The sequence below is a fragment of the Aquarana catesbeiana genome, linkage group LG07 (assembly GCF_042186555.1).
Source record: "Aquarana catesbeiana isolate 2022-GZ linkage group LG07, ASM4218655v1, whole genome shotgun sequence".
NCBI classification, from domain to species: domain Eukaryota; kingdom Metazoa; phylum Chordata; class Amphibia; order Anura; family Ranidae; genus Aquarana; species Aquarana catesbeiana.
The window spans coordinates 78,720,223-78,738,126 of record NC_133330.1 but is presented as its reverse complement, the minus strand read 5'-3'; the positions used below and the strand labels follow the sequence as shown (position 1 = coordinate 78,738,126).

Below are 17,904 nucleotides of genomic sequence, written 5' to 3'. Positions count from 1 at the left end.
CCCAAAAGGGGGAGCACAAAAGTCACAGAAACCACCTGAGAGCACTCTAGTCATGGTTTTCTCCTGCTAAGAAAATTCCCTGAAACACTGTGTTTGAAGAGTTTTTCCACTTTAAGGAGAAAATTGAGTACTGTCCGTGATACTTTTTTTATTTGCACTAACATACAATTTTTCAGGACAAGCTTTCGGGGTATGTCTCCTTCTTCAAGGTCCAAGCAGTACTGATTCACACATTTTTAAGCAGAATGTTAAAGAAAAAAAGGAAAAGAAAAAAAAAAAAAAAAAAAAAAAAAAAAAGAAAAAAAAAGAAAACAAAACACATACAAATCAATGGTAATAAAGATAGCAGCAGAGTTAGTGAGATAAGACAGAGGGAGAGCTAGGAGGGAATGCAAGGGGGGGAAATACTAATCACAGAGCGGTCGTAAAACTTTAGCATAATGTGTAAGGAAACCAATGTCTAAATTCAGGCCATTATTCTTTGTGTCAAAAAGAAGTATCATTCTTAGTTCAAACGTTTTCCTTTCCTGGATAGTTCTGAAATTCCCTTTAAGAACTAAGACATTGAGGTCTTCTATAGTGTGGTCCGATTGTGAGAAATGATGTCCCACAGGTGTGCATAAACTGTCTTCTTTATGTTCTTTGATGGTATGTCTGTGCAAATTCATCCTCACTTGCAACTTCTGTCCTGTTTCACCAACATAAGATCCTTTGCTGCACCTTTTGCATTGGATGAGGTACACAACATTACTTGAGGTACAGCTGTAAGATCCCATGATATAGAAGGTCCCATTTGTGTGTGTAACACTTTTGGATAGATTTATCTGGTTGCATAGTTTGCAGCGTTTTTTATTGCAGGGTTTGCAACCATTATTTTTGACTTCATAATCAGAGTGAAGTTTCCTGCTGATTAGTTTGTGTCTGAGGTTGGGTGGTTGTCTGAAAGCCAATAATGGGGGTTGTTGGAATATTCCTTTCAGAGTTTCATCCTCTGTTATAATGGGTTGTAAATCTTTAATTATCTTTTTGATCCCTTCAAGTGCTGGGTTGTATGTGGTGACTAGAGGTACTCGGTTATTTGTTTTTTTCTCTGTGTATTGGAGGAGATTTTCTCTTCGGGTTTTCAAGGCTGTGTTTATGCTGTTGTTTATGGTTTTGTCTTTGTAACCTTTCTTATGGAAGGAGTCTGCCAGTGTTCTGAGATGTTTATCTCTGTCTTCTGGGTCTGAACAAATTCGGTGGTATCTGATGGCCTGGCTGTGTATGATGGCCCGTTTGGTGTGTTGGGGGTGAAAACTGGAACTATGAAGATAGCTGCATCGGTCAGTCGGTTTTCTGTATATTGACGTGTGTAGCTTGTCATCCCTGATGTATACTGTAGTGTCCAGGAAGTTGACATGTGTGTTCGAATAGTCCATTTTTAGTTTGATAGATGGGTGAAAAGTGTTGATCAATGAAAAGAATTGGTTTAGATCCACTTTAAGGACTATGACTATTACTAATTGATTTATATTTGCACCATTTAGGGTGAGGTGCAACCACTTGCTCACTGGACTTTGATCACTTATGTGCTAACATTTTGCACTGTTTTAGGCAGAGTACACTATATGCTTAGTATTATCTGCACTGGATAGGTAGAGCACACATTAAGTTTTTTACGTTTATGGTTTGGATAATTATTTCACTTGTGGCGATGTATGGTGCAGACCTATCACAGATATAGGGGTCTCAGCACACATCCTTTACATATAAGGTCTTTTGTATTTGCACACAATCACTGAAGATCGCCTCTTGTTTAATTACTTTTGCTGTGTGTATACATATATAATTTTTGTACCTCTACTAGGATTATGATTGGGGGATATCACCTTTGGACATAATATAACCCAACAGACAACCCCTTTTCCCTTCCATACACTATCCCATTAACCCCGTAGGGAGCGCCACACCCCTTTCAACTCATATCCAATTACTCTGTGGAGGATCCTTAGGGAAACTCCTTTAGGGGGGCTGCACACCTATACGTTTGTCCTAAGCGCAGCTTCCATACTTATTTGTATTCATAATGGCACTTGTGGGCCAGTGCCAAGGTCAGGAAGGAGAAAAGTTGCAGCACCAAGCCTCAAAATGCTGGTGTGTTGAGAGCTGTCAGAAGAAACCCTACTCCATCCGTAAAGCCATCCTATTCACAACACTGCATTCCCTTGATGTCAAATTTGAACAGTTATTAAGAAACAAAAAAAGAAGTGTGGTAGTGGGGAAAAAGACTGCGCTAAAATTAAACAAATAGGTGAACACAAGCTGCTGACACTCAAACATACAAAGTTCAAAGTGAATAATATAATAATAGTGTAGCGCTACTAGAAGGTGAAAATAAATCACAGAAATGAAAACTAGATAACACATCTAATAAAACCAAAAAGCAATATAAATTGGCTAAGCTGAATATAGCCCAGTGAGGGTGTGTGAGAAAATGTCCACCAAAAGTATCAAATGGTATGTCCCTCATGTGGGGGTAATCCCAATCGTGGAACAATCAGTGTAAGGCTTGTCTGTAGTCAACAACAGCGAAACTCAAGATATAAATGGGTACTCTTACCAGCTGTGATGGACCCCAAATGTCATACGACAGAGGGATCAAACAGGCTTGAGATCTTATGTTGTGTATATCAGATGTTATTGTATTCATCAGATGTCACTCAGGTACTGGACACAGATGGAAGGAACCAGTTCAAGGTGGTATCCTCAGCTCCTGGACCGTGAAGGCTCCAAGTACTCCCCTGTTAGATAGCCGTCTTCAAAGATGTTCCGTGAGGGCTCCGGGAAGTAATCATATAAAAGCAGAAGGAAGGACTCCAATGGTGCAGGTCAAAAACCAATAGTGTTTATTAATAATAAAAGGTCAGATGGTAAACATCATTACAGTTGTGTCACTGTCCTTGTAAAACCAACTTTACGGGATTGAAGGAAGGACATATAATTCCGTATACTGCATATATTGTATGCAACAATCTAGTGTGGTGCATATGATATATGCTATTCGTTATTGTCAGGCCCTTTGTTATATATGATTTTAATTCATCCTATTCATTTAGGCACTCAGTTACTCATTCATCTCTTCGGGTACTTTATTGACATATTGACTTATGACTCTCCTTGCTGGTTATCAGGAGATACACTCTCTAACCAAAGATTTCATTATGTTTTCATGTTTTGATTTTACTGTTTTCCACCTAATTTCACTCAACCTCCGGAAGTGGAATATAAACCAGTAGTTGTCACCACTCATTCCGCCCCATGATGGGGGCGGACTGCACTCCGTACTTCGAGACGCTATGATATGCTGTGGAGTGTCATGTGACTGTGATGTCACTCTATAGGCCAATTTCCATTTGGAAGGGATGCCCTATGACACACCGCCCAGCCGTCTCGGTGGCGCTGCGCATCCCGATGCTTCGGGTCTGCGCACGCATTACACTTGACGATGGGTCCGGTGGAATGCTGTTGAGTGTCATATGACTAGGACGTCACATGACCGCATCATGATGTCTTGTCGCTCCATAGGCCACTTTGTGTTGAGAAGCCACGCCCTACTGCCCAGCTGTCATATCAGTGGCGCTGCGCATTCCGATGCTTCGGATCTGCGCACGTATTACCTCTGATGCTGGGCTCTGCTGAATCCTTTCTTGGAGACTGTCCTATGTTCAGTGCATCTCATTGGCCTTTGTTCATCACATGATAGTAATCCATATAGAGGCTTGGAACACATTAACATATGTCCGGCCTCCCTTCCTTTTTTTCTGTTAAAGTTTAAGGCTTTCTTTACAAACTCTAGTGTATATTCGCTCAATACTAATATATATATATTAAGATTTAGTGCCACCAAATAATTTGTTTGTTATGTCTGTGATACCGACCACTTAGCTGGTTGTCTGTTTCTGCCCCTTTGGAGGATGGATCAGTGGCATACCAGTGCATATATTCAATGGCAATGTGAGGAGATACAATTTTGCCCCAGTTGAAGACCCCTTAGTGTCGAAACCGGTCGGGCTAGCATTTCTTGTATCCCATATTGCTTTTACTTTATTTTATACCCCTTCCTGTGATCACTTTTATTGATTGATGTTTACCATCTGACCTTTTATTATTAATAAACCCTATTGGTTTTTGACCTGCACCATTGGAGTCCATCTCCTTCCTTCTGCTTTTATACGATTACTCCCCGGAGCCCTCACGGAACATCTTTGAAAATGGCTATCTAACAGGGGAGTACTTGGAGCCTTCACGGTCCAGGAGCTGAGGATACCACCTTGAACTGGTTCCTTCCATCTGTGTCCAGTACCTGAGCGATATCTGATGAATACAATAACATCTGATATACACAACATAAGATCTCAAGCCTGTTTGATCCCTCTGTCGTATGACATTTGGGGTCCATCACAGCTGGAAAGAGTACCCATTTATATCTTGAGTTTTGCTGTTGTTGACTACAGACAAGCCTTACACTGATTGTTCCACGATTGGGATTACCTCCACATGAGGGACATACCATTTGATATTTTTGGTGGACATTTTCTCTCACACCCTCACTGGGTTATATTCAGCTTAGCCAATTTATATTGCTTTTTGGTTTTATTAGATGTGTTATCTAGTTTTCATTTCTGTGATTTATTTTCACCTTCTAGTAGTACTACACTATTATTATATTATTAAAAAAAGAAGTGTGCTAAGCCACTGATGGCTCCCTCTGGAGGTTGGTATAGAAAATGTTAATATTAAATCAAATATAAAAATGTGCAAGACCAAGCTGTAAAAATGAGAAAGTAATATCCAAATTAGTTCAGGACATACTTGTCTTTCTTCTGCTTAGCTTCTATATGATTTTCCTTTTATCAAGGGACACAAAGAAGTTAAGTATATGCTGCTGAGGGAGTTAAATTAAAGTAAACCTGTTGTTTTGTCCTGGGTGGGCCAAGTATTGGTTTACTTTACATCTAACAGTGCAATAAATAACTTGCCCTCAATGAAGATACACAGTGCTATCCATCTAAGTCCATACAGAGGGTGACATATAATAATTCTGTCATCAAAGTAATGAACCAGCATGTAACTGGCAGTTGTAACAAAATGTAATTGGGGTTGTATCATACCATTTATAATGTAGTGTTACCTTTAGTGCATAAATGAGCTCTGGAGTATCATGCCAGGTAATATTTGATTTTTTTTGTAAGTTGTATTTGAGACTTATCTTAAAAATCCAAACACATTCTGTCACATTTACCACAAAACCTTGAAAATTCATACTTAGGATCAGTGGCGGCCCATCCATGCGGCGCATGGGGGCACCGCCCCCCAAATCCATGCGCTAGGCCCCTAATCTACATGCAGGGCACCGGGCGCAGAGATTCCAATGGGTTTTTTTTCTTTTTTTTTAGAACCACATGATAAGAGCCCGAGGCTCTAATTGGCTTAAAAAAAGGGTGGGCTCGGGGCGCAGAGCACTGAGCCCACCCATTTGTGTGAAAGTAGCAAATTATTATTCACTATTGTCTTCCTGATTCTCCTCCCAGCCAATCAGGAAGTGGGTCCGGAGACCCGTCACCCGATTGGCCAAGAGGAGAAGCGATCCTATTGGCCGCCGAGGAGGAGGGAGGAGACTCAGGGGAAACCGCAATGATGCCGAGGAGATGCAGGGTGAAGCCACCGCTCGGAGGAAGCACTGCCCGTGACCTAGATGGGGTAAGTGCAGGGCTGGTGACCGACCGGGGCCAGCCAGTAGGCCAGGTATTTTCAGTCCTATACTTTTAACAGCCTTTTGTACAACTGAAGAGAAAGAGTTACAGGAGGCTGTTGTCCTGTCTTCAAGCACATTGACAATTTGCTGAAATCTAGCTGCAGTGGATTACAGAAAACGCTTATTATTCTGCATTGATTGATCATTCTGACATGTTCACAGTTGCAGGACTCTGTGCAGGCTAGTCAAGTTCCTCCACCCCAAACTTACTCATCTATGTCTTTATGGACTGGTCAAAATCATTTGGTGGAGAGGGGATTATGATGTGGGTTTTTTTTTCAGGGGTTGAACTTTGCCCCTTAGTGAAGGGCCCCTTAGTGAAGGGAACTCTTAAGATGTCAGCATACCAAGACATTTTGGACAATTTCATCCTTCCAACTTCGTGGAAACAGTTTGGGGATGGCCCCTTCCTGTTCCAACATTACTGCGCACCTGTCTAAAAAGCAAGGTCCATAAAGACATGGATGAGCGAGTTTGAGGTGAAGGAACTGACCTCAACTTGATAAAACACCTTTGGAATTAATTTGAGCGGAGACTGTGAGCCAGGCCTTCTCATCCAACATCAGTGCCTGACCTTACAAATGCGCTTCTGGAAGAATGATCAAACATTCCCATAGACACAATCCTAAACCTTGTGGACAGCCTTCCCAGAAGAGTTGAAGCTGTTATAGCTGCAAAGAGTGGACCAACGCAATATTGATCCCTACAGACTAAGACTGGGATGTCATTAAAGTTCATGTGCGTGTAAAAGCAGGCGTCACAATACTTTTGGTAATATAGTGTATATTCATGGAATGCAACTATTTTGTTTGGGACAGAGTTGTCTAGTAAAGGGACAACACCATACAATATATAAGCCTTGCCTGATGGACTCAAGTATTAGCAGAAGGATGGTCAGAAAAGAGAATGGTTGCCAGGCAATGTCCGAAAGCATTTCAAGCGTTCCAAATTGTAAAATGGCAAAAAAGGATTTTGATGTGAAACATTGAAATTCCTGTGGAGTGTGGAGCTATGGGTGCCGGTGCCTTTTTTGGGCTAATGCTGACATTGCCTCATTTGCTTCACTCATCTCTAATGCTTCAACCATGGCAAAGCAGCGCTGAGCTCTGTCCACCACTCTGGGAAAAGAGCTTGACATGGGCCTTACCAGGGTTTCCTTTAATCCTGTGTGAAACACACTACTCAGTACCCAAGGACATTCATATGCTTGGATGAAAAATCAAGAAGTAGTGAATGTACCTCTCCTGATGGAAGGGCAGAAAAGTTAAGGAGTTACACCCTTGGTTATACACAAAGTTGACATTATTTATTCAGTCATGAAAAAAGTTGAAAACCATCTCATGGTTGTGGGCACCCTAAAGCCTTCCTTGCAAAACTAAAATTTAAAGTATTTCTAAAGCCACAACTTTTTTGTTTTAGATTCCTGTTTCATCAGGGAGGTTTTGCTTTACAACCTAAGCCATAAATACATTAGAAAATAGGAGGAAATCTCTCCAAAGTGAGGAAACATAGAAACATAGAATAGTGACGGTAGAAAAAAGACTGAGTAGTCCATCGAGTCTACCCTCCTCTTTTTTTTTGTATATACATGTTTTGTAGGTTTTTTGGGGGATTTCTTTTTGTAAACTTTGAGTACAGATCTATGTTTTTCCCATATAGTTGACTGGCTCACTACCTCTGCTGGAAGTATTCCAAGCATCAACTGCCCTTTCAGTAAAATAATACTTTCTAAGATTAGTTTTGAACTTTCCTCCAGTTAGTTTGAGGTCGTGTCCCCGTGTTCTTGATTTTGGTTTCATATTGAGCAAACTGCCCTCCCAAACCTTATTCACCTTCTGGATGTATTTAAAGGTTTCAGTCATGTCTCCCCTTTACCTTCTTTTCTCCAGACTGTATATATTACGTTGCTCAAGTCGCTCTTGATATGTTTTATCCCCCAAACCTTTCACAATTTTTGCTACCTGTTTCTGGACTCGTTAGCTTATTAATATCTTTTTGTAAGTGAGGTCTCCAGAACTGTACACAGTAGCCCATTCTCAGACAGTTGCCCTTGTACAAAGTAACCCCATTCAAAGATTTCCTCTCTATGGGGCAACAAATTGACTTAGCAGTTAGCACCCTTTTCTTGCAGTGCTGGGGTCCCCGGTTCAAATTCCAACCAGTACACTCTCCTCATTAAGTTTGCATGTTCTTACTGTGCTTGAATGGGCACACCAAAAACATGCTGATATACAGTAAGAGAAAGGATCCTTAGATTGTAAGCTCCTTGAGGGCAAGAACTGATGTAATTGTACAATGTGTAAGGCACTGCGTAAATTATTGGCGTTATATAAATACCTGCAATCAATAAATATTCCCGTTCCACTGAACACTGGAAACTTTAGAATTTCCCTAAAGCCCTTTTCACACAAAGCGGACTCCGCTTCCACGGAGTCCGCCTCGGTCTGCCGGCTCAGCGGGAGATCTCTCCGTTGATCTCTGCTGAGCCGGCGGATGACAGGTCCCTCTCTGCTCACTGAGCGGGGAGGGGCTTGTCAGGCGCCGCTGCCGCCTATGGAGGGATCGGATGAAAACGGACAGCATGTCCGTTTTCATCAGATCTCATCCGATCTGCCAGCGACGGACCTGGACGTAGGGCCATCCGTCTGCTTTTAGCGGATTGGACCGGGTCAGATGTCAGCAGACATGTCTCCGCTGACATCCGTCGCTCCATAGGCTAACATGGAGCACCCGTTCAGGTCCGCCGTCAAAACTGACAGGCGGACCTGAACGGTCCGATCGCGTGAAAGGGGCCTAACTTCCAATCAATGACCACCAGGAAAAAACAGAGAGATTGAATCTTCTCATTTAAATAATTGCCAGCTTTAGATACACTTTAAAAGCATCTTTATGTTTAAATTGTTTATAAATGATAAATTCCCTGAATAGCCAAATTTTCTTTATTGCAAATGAACCATGTGTTTTGACCAGAGAAGACATTAAGAAATGTACACATAGAGACTGTTTATTTTTCACAGCAGACAGAAAAAGACTTTTCTAATTAAAGAATTAATTTCTTCTATATGCATGTATTGTATGTATTGAATAGAAACCTATTTTTTTACTAGCTGTTAACCCCGATTCCATGTTTAGATTGCTGACAGTACACATAAATTAGTGGTTTCCTGCTACAGTGTAATTAAATTTTATAACCACCATATATTGTTTTTTTTTCTTTTATAGTCACTGAATAGTTTACTTAAACTAAATTTCTTGCTATAAATACCAATCAGTAATGTTAAGGTTGTTTCATAACCATATAACTGGCGACATTCAAAGTGATGCAGTAAATTTCACATCCCAAATATAGTTTCAACAAAGTTTTATATAATACCTAACTCGTTTAACTATTTTGTTTGTTCATTATGGTAAAGGGAAATTTTAAATTTAAGCAGAACTTAAAGTTGTTCTAGAGTCTAAGCATTTTTAACTTAATGGATTAAGGAATAACCACCCTACTACCTAAATACTACTTCCTTCTGTGGTTACCCATGGCAGCTTCTTCTCCTTTTAGACTCTCAGGCTAACCTTGCATTGCAGTGATAGCCACAGACCCTAATGTGCTATTCCATACCCTGGTTCCTTAGAGAGACACCAGGACCCCACATGCACCCCTTGAGTAACTTTAGAACAGGCATTGATCAGTTGAAACAACTTTCCTGAACTTTTGGCATAACATGTATAACATGCAGTAACTGTTTTTTTTTTTAACTGAACTTAACTGTGGATGCCCCAGGTTACCTGCACAGGCAAAGTTTCTTAGAGGAAAGTCCAAGCGAATTGGTATACAACCGCTTTAAAGAATATATTTAAATTAATGCTTTTACCCTCCTGGCCTAGCTTTTAGAAACTATCTGTCTGAAATACTGTATACCTAATGCTTGCTATTGAAATGACTAGTTCTGGTCTTTTTTGGCAGGTTATGGACTGCACAATGCCAGTGATTGGTGAGCATCAAGCAGAGGATCGACAAACAATTGCTGATTTAGTTGTCATCAAGATGAATCAGGCTCTGTCCAAAACTCCAATTCCCTCCCCACAGAGAACAACAGCAACCACTCAACCACAGGTATTTAGATTCCAATATAAAGTCATATAACATACCCTGAATACATACAGAAGCAAGCAGTATCACGGTAAGTTGTTCATGTATGACAATAAAATAACAATTCTGCCATTGTACTGATGTGACAGTGGAGGAGCTATAAAGGCCAGGTAAATCTCAAGGCTCTATGACAGCTTGTATAGAAAAAACAACCAGCGCAATTAAAAACTCACAGACATAAAGCTGCTGAACACTTAGGGTCAATCAATCAAATCCTATAATATGTAATATAAAATAGATAGTGCAGTGCTAAAACAATTACAAATACTAAAAAGTCCATATCTCAGAACATAAACACAGTGTCCTCAGTTGTGCCAAATGGAACAATCATGCAGGGTGACTCCGTGAGAAAACCTCCACCAATAGTAATAATGGCCCCTCACCTCCCCACGTGGACCCCTAGATACAAAGGGTCACACACGCTTTCCCTTGCAGTGTATAAAGATGTTTCGGCAGAAGGCAGCAATGAAGCCGACAGGAAAGGATCCCAATTCTGCCTTTCTGAACTTCTTCCAGTGTGATGGACAAATACTCCAATACCATTGATAAGGATCAGAACTCCGTTGCCACAGGGGTCATGCAAATAAAAACATATATAGTGCTCTTTTAGAGATGAGAGCCCAGCATCTATGACACCTTGTCTTGACTGCTGTTGCCCATCGTTGTGTAGTGTCTGGTGCATTGTTACTATTTGTAGGGAGGTTTTCCCGTATCCACTTGAAATGTACAGTGGCGTAAACAATTATTTGATCCCCTGCAGATTTCGTAAGTTTGCCCACTTACGAAAAAATGAAGGGTCAATAATTGTTATCATAGGTGTATTTTAAATGATAGAGACAGAATATCAACCAAAAAGCCAGAAAAAACACAATACAAATGTTATAAATTGAGTTGCAGTTCAGTGAGTAAAGTAAATATTTGATCATCTATCAACCAACAATAATTCTGGCCCCCATAGACTGTCTACAGTATGTGCTCATGTGGTACACAGATTAGTCCTGTTAATTTAAGAAGGTGCTCCTAACGACAACTCGTTATGTGTATAAAAGACACCTGTCCACAGAATCTTTCTTCCATTCAAACCTCACCATCATGGGCAAGACCAAAGAGCTGTCAAAGGGCATCAGGGATATGATTGTAGACCTGCACAAGGTTGGAATGGGCTACAAGGCCATTAGCAAGAAGGTGACAACTGTTGGAGTGATTATTCACAAATAGAAGACATACAAAATAACCATCAATCGTTCTCTCGGTCTGGAGCTCCATGCAAGATTTCACCTCATGGGGTAGGGATGATCATGAGAAAAGTGAAGGATCAGCCCAAAACTGCACGGGAGGAGCTTGTGAATGATCTCAAGGCAGTTGGGACCACAGTAACTAAACCATTGGTAACACCATATGCCACCATGGATTGAAATCCTACATCGCCCATTTGAAGTTTGCCAATGAATATATAAATGATTCAGAGAAGGATTGTGGGAAAGTGCTGTGGTTAGATGACACCATAATTGAGCTCTTTGGCATTAACTTGGCTTGCCGTGCTTGGAGGAAGAAATGCTGACTATGACACTAAAAACACCATCCCTACAGTCCAGCACGGAAGTGAAAACAATATGCTTTGGGGCTGTTTCTCTGCTAAAGTTACAGGCTGACTTTGAGGGGCCTGTCACGTACCTGGTTAGTGAGCCTGACCTGTAGAGGTAGACCTCTCGTACAGCTGCGGCTCGGGGACCACTGATAGTGAGACAGCAGTCACAGGAGCACAGTGACGTATGAGTGTCTGTTATCAGTTCAGTAATCTGTGAGGCTGCAGTGGGCAGGTAGATGAGACAGCGAGCAGGCTGATCATAGAAGAGCTGCCACGGAGCTTGGTAGGCTGAAGTAGACAGGTGGAAGCAGGAAGCCAGATGAGGACTTGCAGGATAGAGAGCTGGTAGTAGGCTGGATGAGCAAGATGCAGGGTCAGACAAGCCGGGTTTGCAACAGTCAGGCAGATCAGACATAGACGGTAAACAGTATTCATGTCTATAAGGGCTTTTTCACACGGGCTGTCCGATCGGGTCCGCCTGTCAGTTTTTCAGGCGGACCTGATCATACCCTGCAGTCTCCTATATGGAGCGGCCGCCATCCGATCCGATCCTGTCTGCCAAAACCAGACGGATGTTGTTCCTATTTTCCATCTGTCTGGCGGATCAGATTGGATGGCACCGGATGGAAAGGGACAGGTCCGTTGTCATCCTATTTCCTCATAGAGGAGAGCGGAACTGTGTCCGTGTCCGCTCCTGGCTGCTTAGCGAGGATCAGCGGAGCAATCCCCCGCTGAGCAAGCGGATTCCATTATACAGAGGCACATGTGTGAAAGGGGCCTTAGGATGCAATCTGTGTTCAGGGCTGCTCATTCACACCCACACAGTTATCAAATTGTGATCAGTGGCTGTGTCTGTGCAGCCACTGCACCCCAATAGACATTAATGGGCTGCCTGCATGCAGCACCTGGAGAGTAGAGACGTATAAAGAAGGCATTTGTTAACAGGCTACTGGTGTCAATGCCCATCTGGACAAGGCGTTAGAAATATGGTCATGTTTTTATTGCTGCCCGTGACTTCATTGGGAGATTTTCCCTCACTGTTGATGCCCGAGACACCAGGACAAGAAATGTGTAAAAACTTTCATAGGTCACAGACAGCAATAAAAACTTCACAGAGATTCTGACCTTTCCCAACCCTGCTATATGCTGTAGGTGGTGTTATTATTATGTCACTATATCAATAAGTGAAGAAAATTCTGGGATCAAAAAGGGATTCAAAGACAAACTAATTCTTCCCTGTATTATCCAAAACTGGAATTGGACCTCAGTAATAATAAAAATAGTTTTCATATTCACCAGCAGGTGGCGTGCTGAGCCCAGTGTTAGGCACATCTTGAATTTGTCTGCGATTATGACATTTACCCCTTGCAGTAATTTACAATGCACATATATGGGTACACAACTTTTATGAGCAGGGGAAAAACCAGAAAAACCACAAAACAAACATATATCAATTCTGCTGCTAATTTAAGTACTTTACAGGTGTCATTTACCTCCAATATAGTTTATTGGGAGGGGTAGGGCCAGGATAGCGTGCCAAAGATTTTTACATAATTACATTTTAGGAGAAGATTGGTTAAGATCACAGTTTGACCAAGGTGAGAGGATATATCTCAGGTTGCAAATTATATTACTGGTGGTAATAATTTGAATAGCATGCTAACACCTGTTCGGAGCTGCCAATGTCACCATCTTGATACCAAAAAAAAATGAATTACTGGAATGGTGGGCAGACAATAAGCTTTGCAATGTATCCACTCACTGTAATGTCAACATATACAGCGCTGCTTGTAGTCATTATGTCAGTGGTACCTTAAAATAGAGGTGCCTAACAGTGGAGGTGCTAGTTGCAAATACAAAAACAACTTTTCTTTATCACATATTTTCTATACATATATATTACCTGTTGCAAGCAGCATTTTTTACCATTAGGGGATGCTGTGCAGCCATACATACTTTTGATGACGACTAAAAAAAGCTAATGCCGTCTTTCACACCCCTAATAAGAGTGTTATATTTAAAGCCTAAGTTTAGGTATATATATGTTTTTTTTTTTAAATCAGCACATATGACATTGCTTCCATTTAAGGCAAAGTGTCCCTTGTGCTGTTGCTGGCTGTTATAGTTGAAATCTGACGCCCTGTGCCCCCCCTTGCTATCAGGGCCATCTTAAGAGCATTATAGGCAATACAGTGCACTGGGGCCCTGTCTACACAATCATGCACGAGAAAAAAAATGGAAATTATCAATAAGGCTATATTTACTGGTACTTCCAACAAAATCAGTGTTTAAACATTAACACAAAGTTTGGACAATATAACTTTTGATGGGCACAGTGGCAGCATTTGATGGGCACAGTGGCAGCGTTTGATGGGCACAGTGGCTGCATTTGATGGGCACAGTGGCAGCTTTGATGGGCACAGTAGCTGTGTTTGATGGGCACAGTGGCTGTGTTTGATGGGCACAGCGGCTGTTTGATGGGCACAGTGGCTGTGTTTGATGGGCACAGTGGCAGCTTTGATGGGCACAGTAGCTGTGTTTGATGGGCACAGTGGCTGTGTTTGATGGGCACAGTGACTGTTTGATGGGCACAGTGGCTGTGTTTGATGGGCACAGTGGCAGCTTTTGAGGGGCACAGACAGTGGCTGTGTTTGATGCACAACTTGAACTTACTTAAGTAGACAGTGTTAGACTTACTTGAGGCCACTGGCCTGGTGCAGTACAGTGTGTCACTCACAGCAGCAAGGCAGCGCCAGCTATCAATCAGGGCCGTCTTTCCACTCTGCTCCCTCTCCTCGCTGTCTGAAGAACATGGCAGAGGTGGGCGGAGCTTGTTCACTAGCCGCTAGGGGCAGCCACGGCGCGCTATGAATGCTGGGGCGACTGCAGCCTCTGACTGAGGTCACTGGTTGCTAGCTAGACGCCGGGTGGCCGGCAATTCTAGCAAGTGAGCAACCAGTGCGGTCAGTCAACTTAAGCAGCAGATTGCAGCGCTGAGGATTGGCCCTGGATGGGGCCCTCCAGGCAAGTGGCGCCCCCGGGCAACTGCCCAGCGTGCCCAGTGAAAAAAACTGCCCTGCTTGCTATACCCCACAGCTGTACTCTTCTGGTGCTCCGGGGGTTAATACCATCTCTGGACCAATGACAGACACTCTTTAAGAGTGCCAACTATTCCTGCCTTTTCTGCTCTCCTCCTCCATTTATAGAAGCTGTACTATAGCTTCTATGAATGAAAAGCACTCTATGAAGGAAGGACAGGTGGATGAATGAAAGGTCTTTATCCTCCACTTACAGATCACTTGTCATTCATGAAAGCTATAGTACAGATTTATGAATGGAAGAGGGGGGCAGAAAGGGTAGGCATAGTCAACACTCTTGGTGAGTGCCTGTCACAGGTCTCACTCTCAGATTACTGCTGTTGGGTATGTGGGGGCAGAGGACTTCAGATTTCAGAATTATGACAGTTAGCCGGCACCAGCACAAGGGACACTTTGCAATAAGTATTGTCTCTTGTGCTGATTTTTTATTTTTTTTTTAACCTAAACGTAGGCTTTAAATGTGCAGCTATTTTTTACGGCGCATGGATTGCAATAAGGCCTCATTTACACCTGAAGTGCCCTTTGAAAAGCAAGGAGGGGGGAGGGATAGAGAGAGGGGGGAAATAGTCACACACAATGTGCACAGTGCCCCTAGAGGCCAGAGGACAGATTTCCTGAATAAGTGCATTTTCAGGAGCATGGCCTTCATATTCTTATTAGAAGTCTCCTCAGAGTACAGGTTCACACTGTTTTGTGTTGTGGTAATGCAAGTGGCCATGTGTGCTTTTCTGAAAAGTGTCAAGTGCAATTCTGGATGTGGTTAGGTGTGCGGGCAGCCTGTTCAAAATGAATGGGTTTCCTTAAAGTGGTTGTCATTTGTTTTTTGTTTTGCACAGAATGGCCGCTGAACCTCTTTTTCTGGGGTTTTTCTGGGGTCCCCCACTGGCATTCTTGGTTCCTCCTCATCTCTGAGTGCCCCCATAACAGGCTGCTTGCTATGGGGGGCATTTGTGCAGGCTTGATCCCAAGCCAGGCTGTGTTTGTCTATAGAAAAACACAGCACAACTCGGCTCCGCCTCACAGGCTTTTACTGACAGCAGCAGGAGCCAATGGTTCCCACTGCTGCCAAGTACCCTGTGAGAAGAGAGAGAGGGAAGAAGAGCTGGTGCAGATGGGCACAGTGCTGGATCGAGATTTTGCTCAGGTAAGTGTTTAAGGGGGGGCTGGGAGCAGCTTTCAGCTTTGTAAATGTTTTTTTTTTTTTAACATAAAACAGGCAATGCATTACAGAATAAGTTTACTTAAAAAAATTAAAAATGCACATTTTTTTTTGCAGATAAAGGGTTGCACCTGCAATCAACAGGCAGTGGGTGCAGTGTCAGGCTCCTGAAGACTCTCGGCAGACATTTACTAAATAGCAGGAAGGGCACTCACCAGCGCGCTTGCAGTTCATTAAGAACTACAAGTGGTCTTCCGTGGTGGCAGATAGGACTTGTTCATTCATTCACAGATCACTGTAAATTAATAATACTCACACAGCCATGCTGCTTTGAAATTGTGACAGCGAGTGCAGAGAGAGAATCCCCTGCCTATGAATATGGGTGTAACATGTAACATGTTATTAAAGGTGAACTTATCATTTAACCACTTCAGCCCGAAAGGGTTTACCCCCTAAATGACCAGGCCATTTTTTTGCGATACGGCACTGTGTTGCTTTAACTGACAATTGTGCGGTCGTGCGATGCAAACATGCCAAACTGCGCCCTCTGCCCCCAAGATATATGAGCATAATGTGTCAGCAAACATCCCCCCTAAAAAAACACTGTGTATTAAAGCGGGGTTCCACCCAAATTTTGAACAATATCTGTATGTATTCTCTTCCTTGCCTAGATGCTGACATGCCGTTTAAAAAAATTTAAATCGCCGTAATTACCTTTTATTTTTCTATTCTTCTTTGCACTTCCTGGTTCTCCTCCCATGGGAGTAGGCGTGTTTCTAGCCTCTCCCAGACTCCTGGGAGCTAGTCTCAGGCTTCCCAGGATGCCACTGAACATGTGCGGGAACGAGCGGTGAATGCTGGGAGCACAGCATTCACCACATCCAGGAAATAAATGCTTGTGGGCTTCAAATGCCCACAATGAAGATGGAAACCGCCTGCAGTGAATAATATAAGTTATTCTTTCCGACGAAATCTGACACAGGCGGACTTATTACACAGAACATGTGAGTATGTAATGCTGAGTCTCAGGCTTCCCAGGATGCCACTGAACATGTGCGGGAACGAGCGGTGAATGCTGGGAGCACAGCATTCACCACATCCAGGAAATAAATGCTTGTGGGCTTCAAATGCCCACAATGAAGATGGAAACCGCCTGCAGTGAATAATATAAGTTATTCTTTCCGACGAAATCTGACACAGGCGGACTTATTACACAGAACATGTGAGTATGTAATGCTGAGAAGAAAAGTTTGTGAATGAACTCAAAAAAAAAAAAAACGATAGATAGGTGGACCCCCGCTTTAATCTTCTTGCTTATCCCCTAAGCATAAGTTCCCCCTCCTCCCAGTACAAATCCCCCTCTGCCTAATCCCCACTTATCAGTACAAATCTTTGCCCCCATCCCAGAATTCTCCCTAGCTCAAATGCCCCCCCCCCCAAAAAAAAAAAATCACCCCAGATTCTCTACCCCTAAATGTTCCCTCCTAGTACACATCTTAACCCCCCACTTCAAATTCCCCCCCAATCCCCCATTCTAGCACAAATCTTCTTCCCCCATCCCCCCTCCCAACACAAATCCCCCTAAATCATCACTCTTGGCACCCCACTCAAAATTTCTCCTTCTAGAACAATACTTACCCCTTGCCGCCCCCAAAATTCCCCCTTCCAACACCAATCCCCCCCCCCCAAATATCCTTATGGCGCCCTTTCACCTCACATGATACCACAGTGCCCAGGGCAGCCATCCCTCCTGCCCACACATTGTCCCAACCCTCGGTGTGCCCACACATTTCTGGAGGTTTAAATCCTGTGCTGAACTGTTTCGTTTGCTGTCATATATTTTTAATACTTTTTTGACAAGTGCAGAAGGCTTTAGGACATGTATGTGGGACAATGTCAAAAACCTGTGTTTCTAATGACAATTGCAGGATATTTGTCTCTTCTGCCATACATCCCATTATCTCAGGTTGCTGTGGCCATATACCACAAAATTATTAGATCCCACTTTTCTGTATGCTCATCTATGCCGGTACATTGACATTTGGCTGCATGCCAGTACCGTTGAGTTATATCCCTGTTCTCTTGGAACTTCATCAAGGTCAAAGCATTTGCAATGCTTAG

At 42.7% G+C, this 17,904-nt stretch overlaps 1 protein-coding gene across 1 annotated transcript in view; it reads left to right on the top strand.

Moving 5' to 3' along the window:
• SYN2 (synapsin II) overlaps positions 1 to 17,904 on the top strand; it is a 446,027-nt gene that overhangs the window by 364,911 nt on the left and 63,212 nt on the right. The window contains exon 10 of the mRNA XM_073592359.1: positions 9,753 to 9,902. Within this exon, the coding sequence (XP_073448460.1) occupies positions 9,753 to 9,902 (150 nt within the window). The remainder of the gene's footprint in view (positions 1 to 9,752; positions 9,903 to 17,904) is intronic.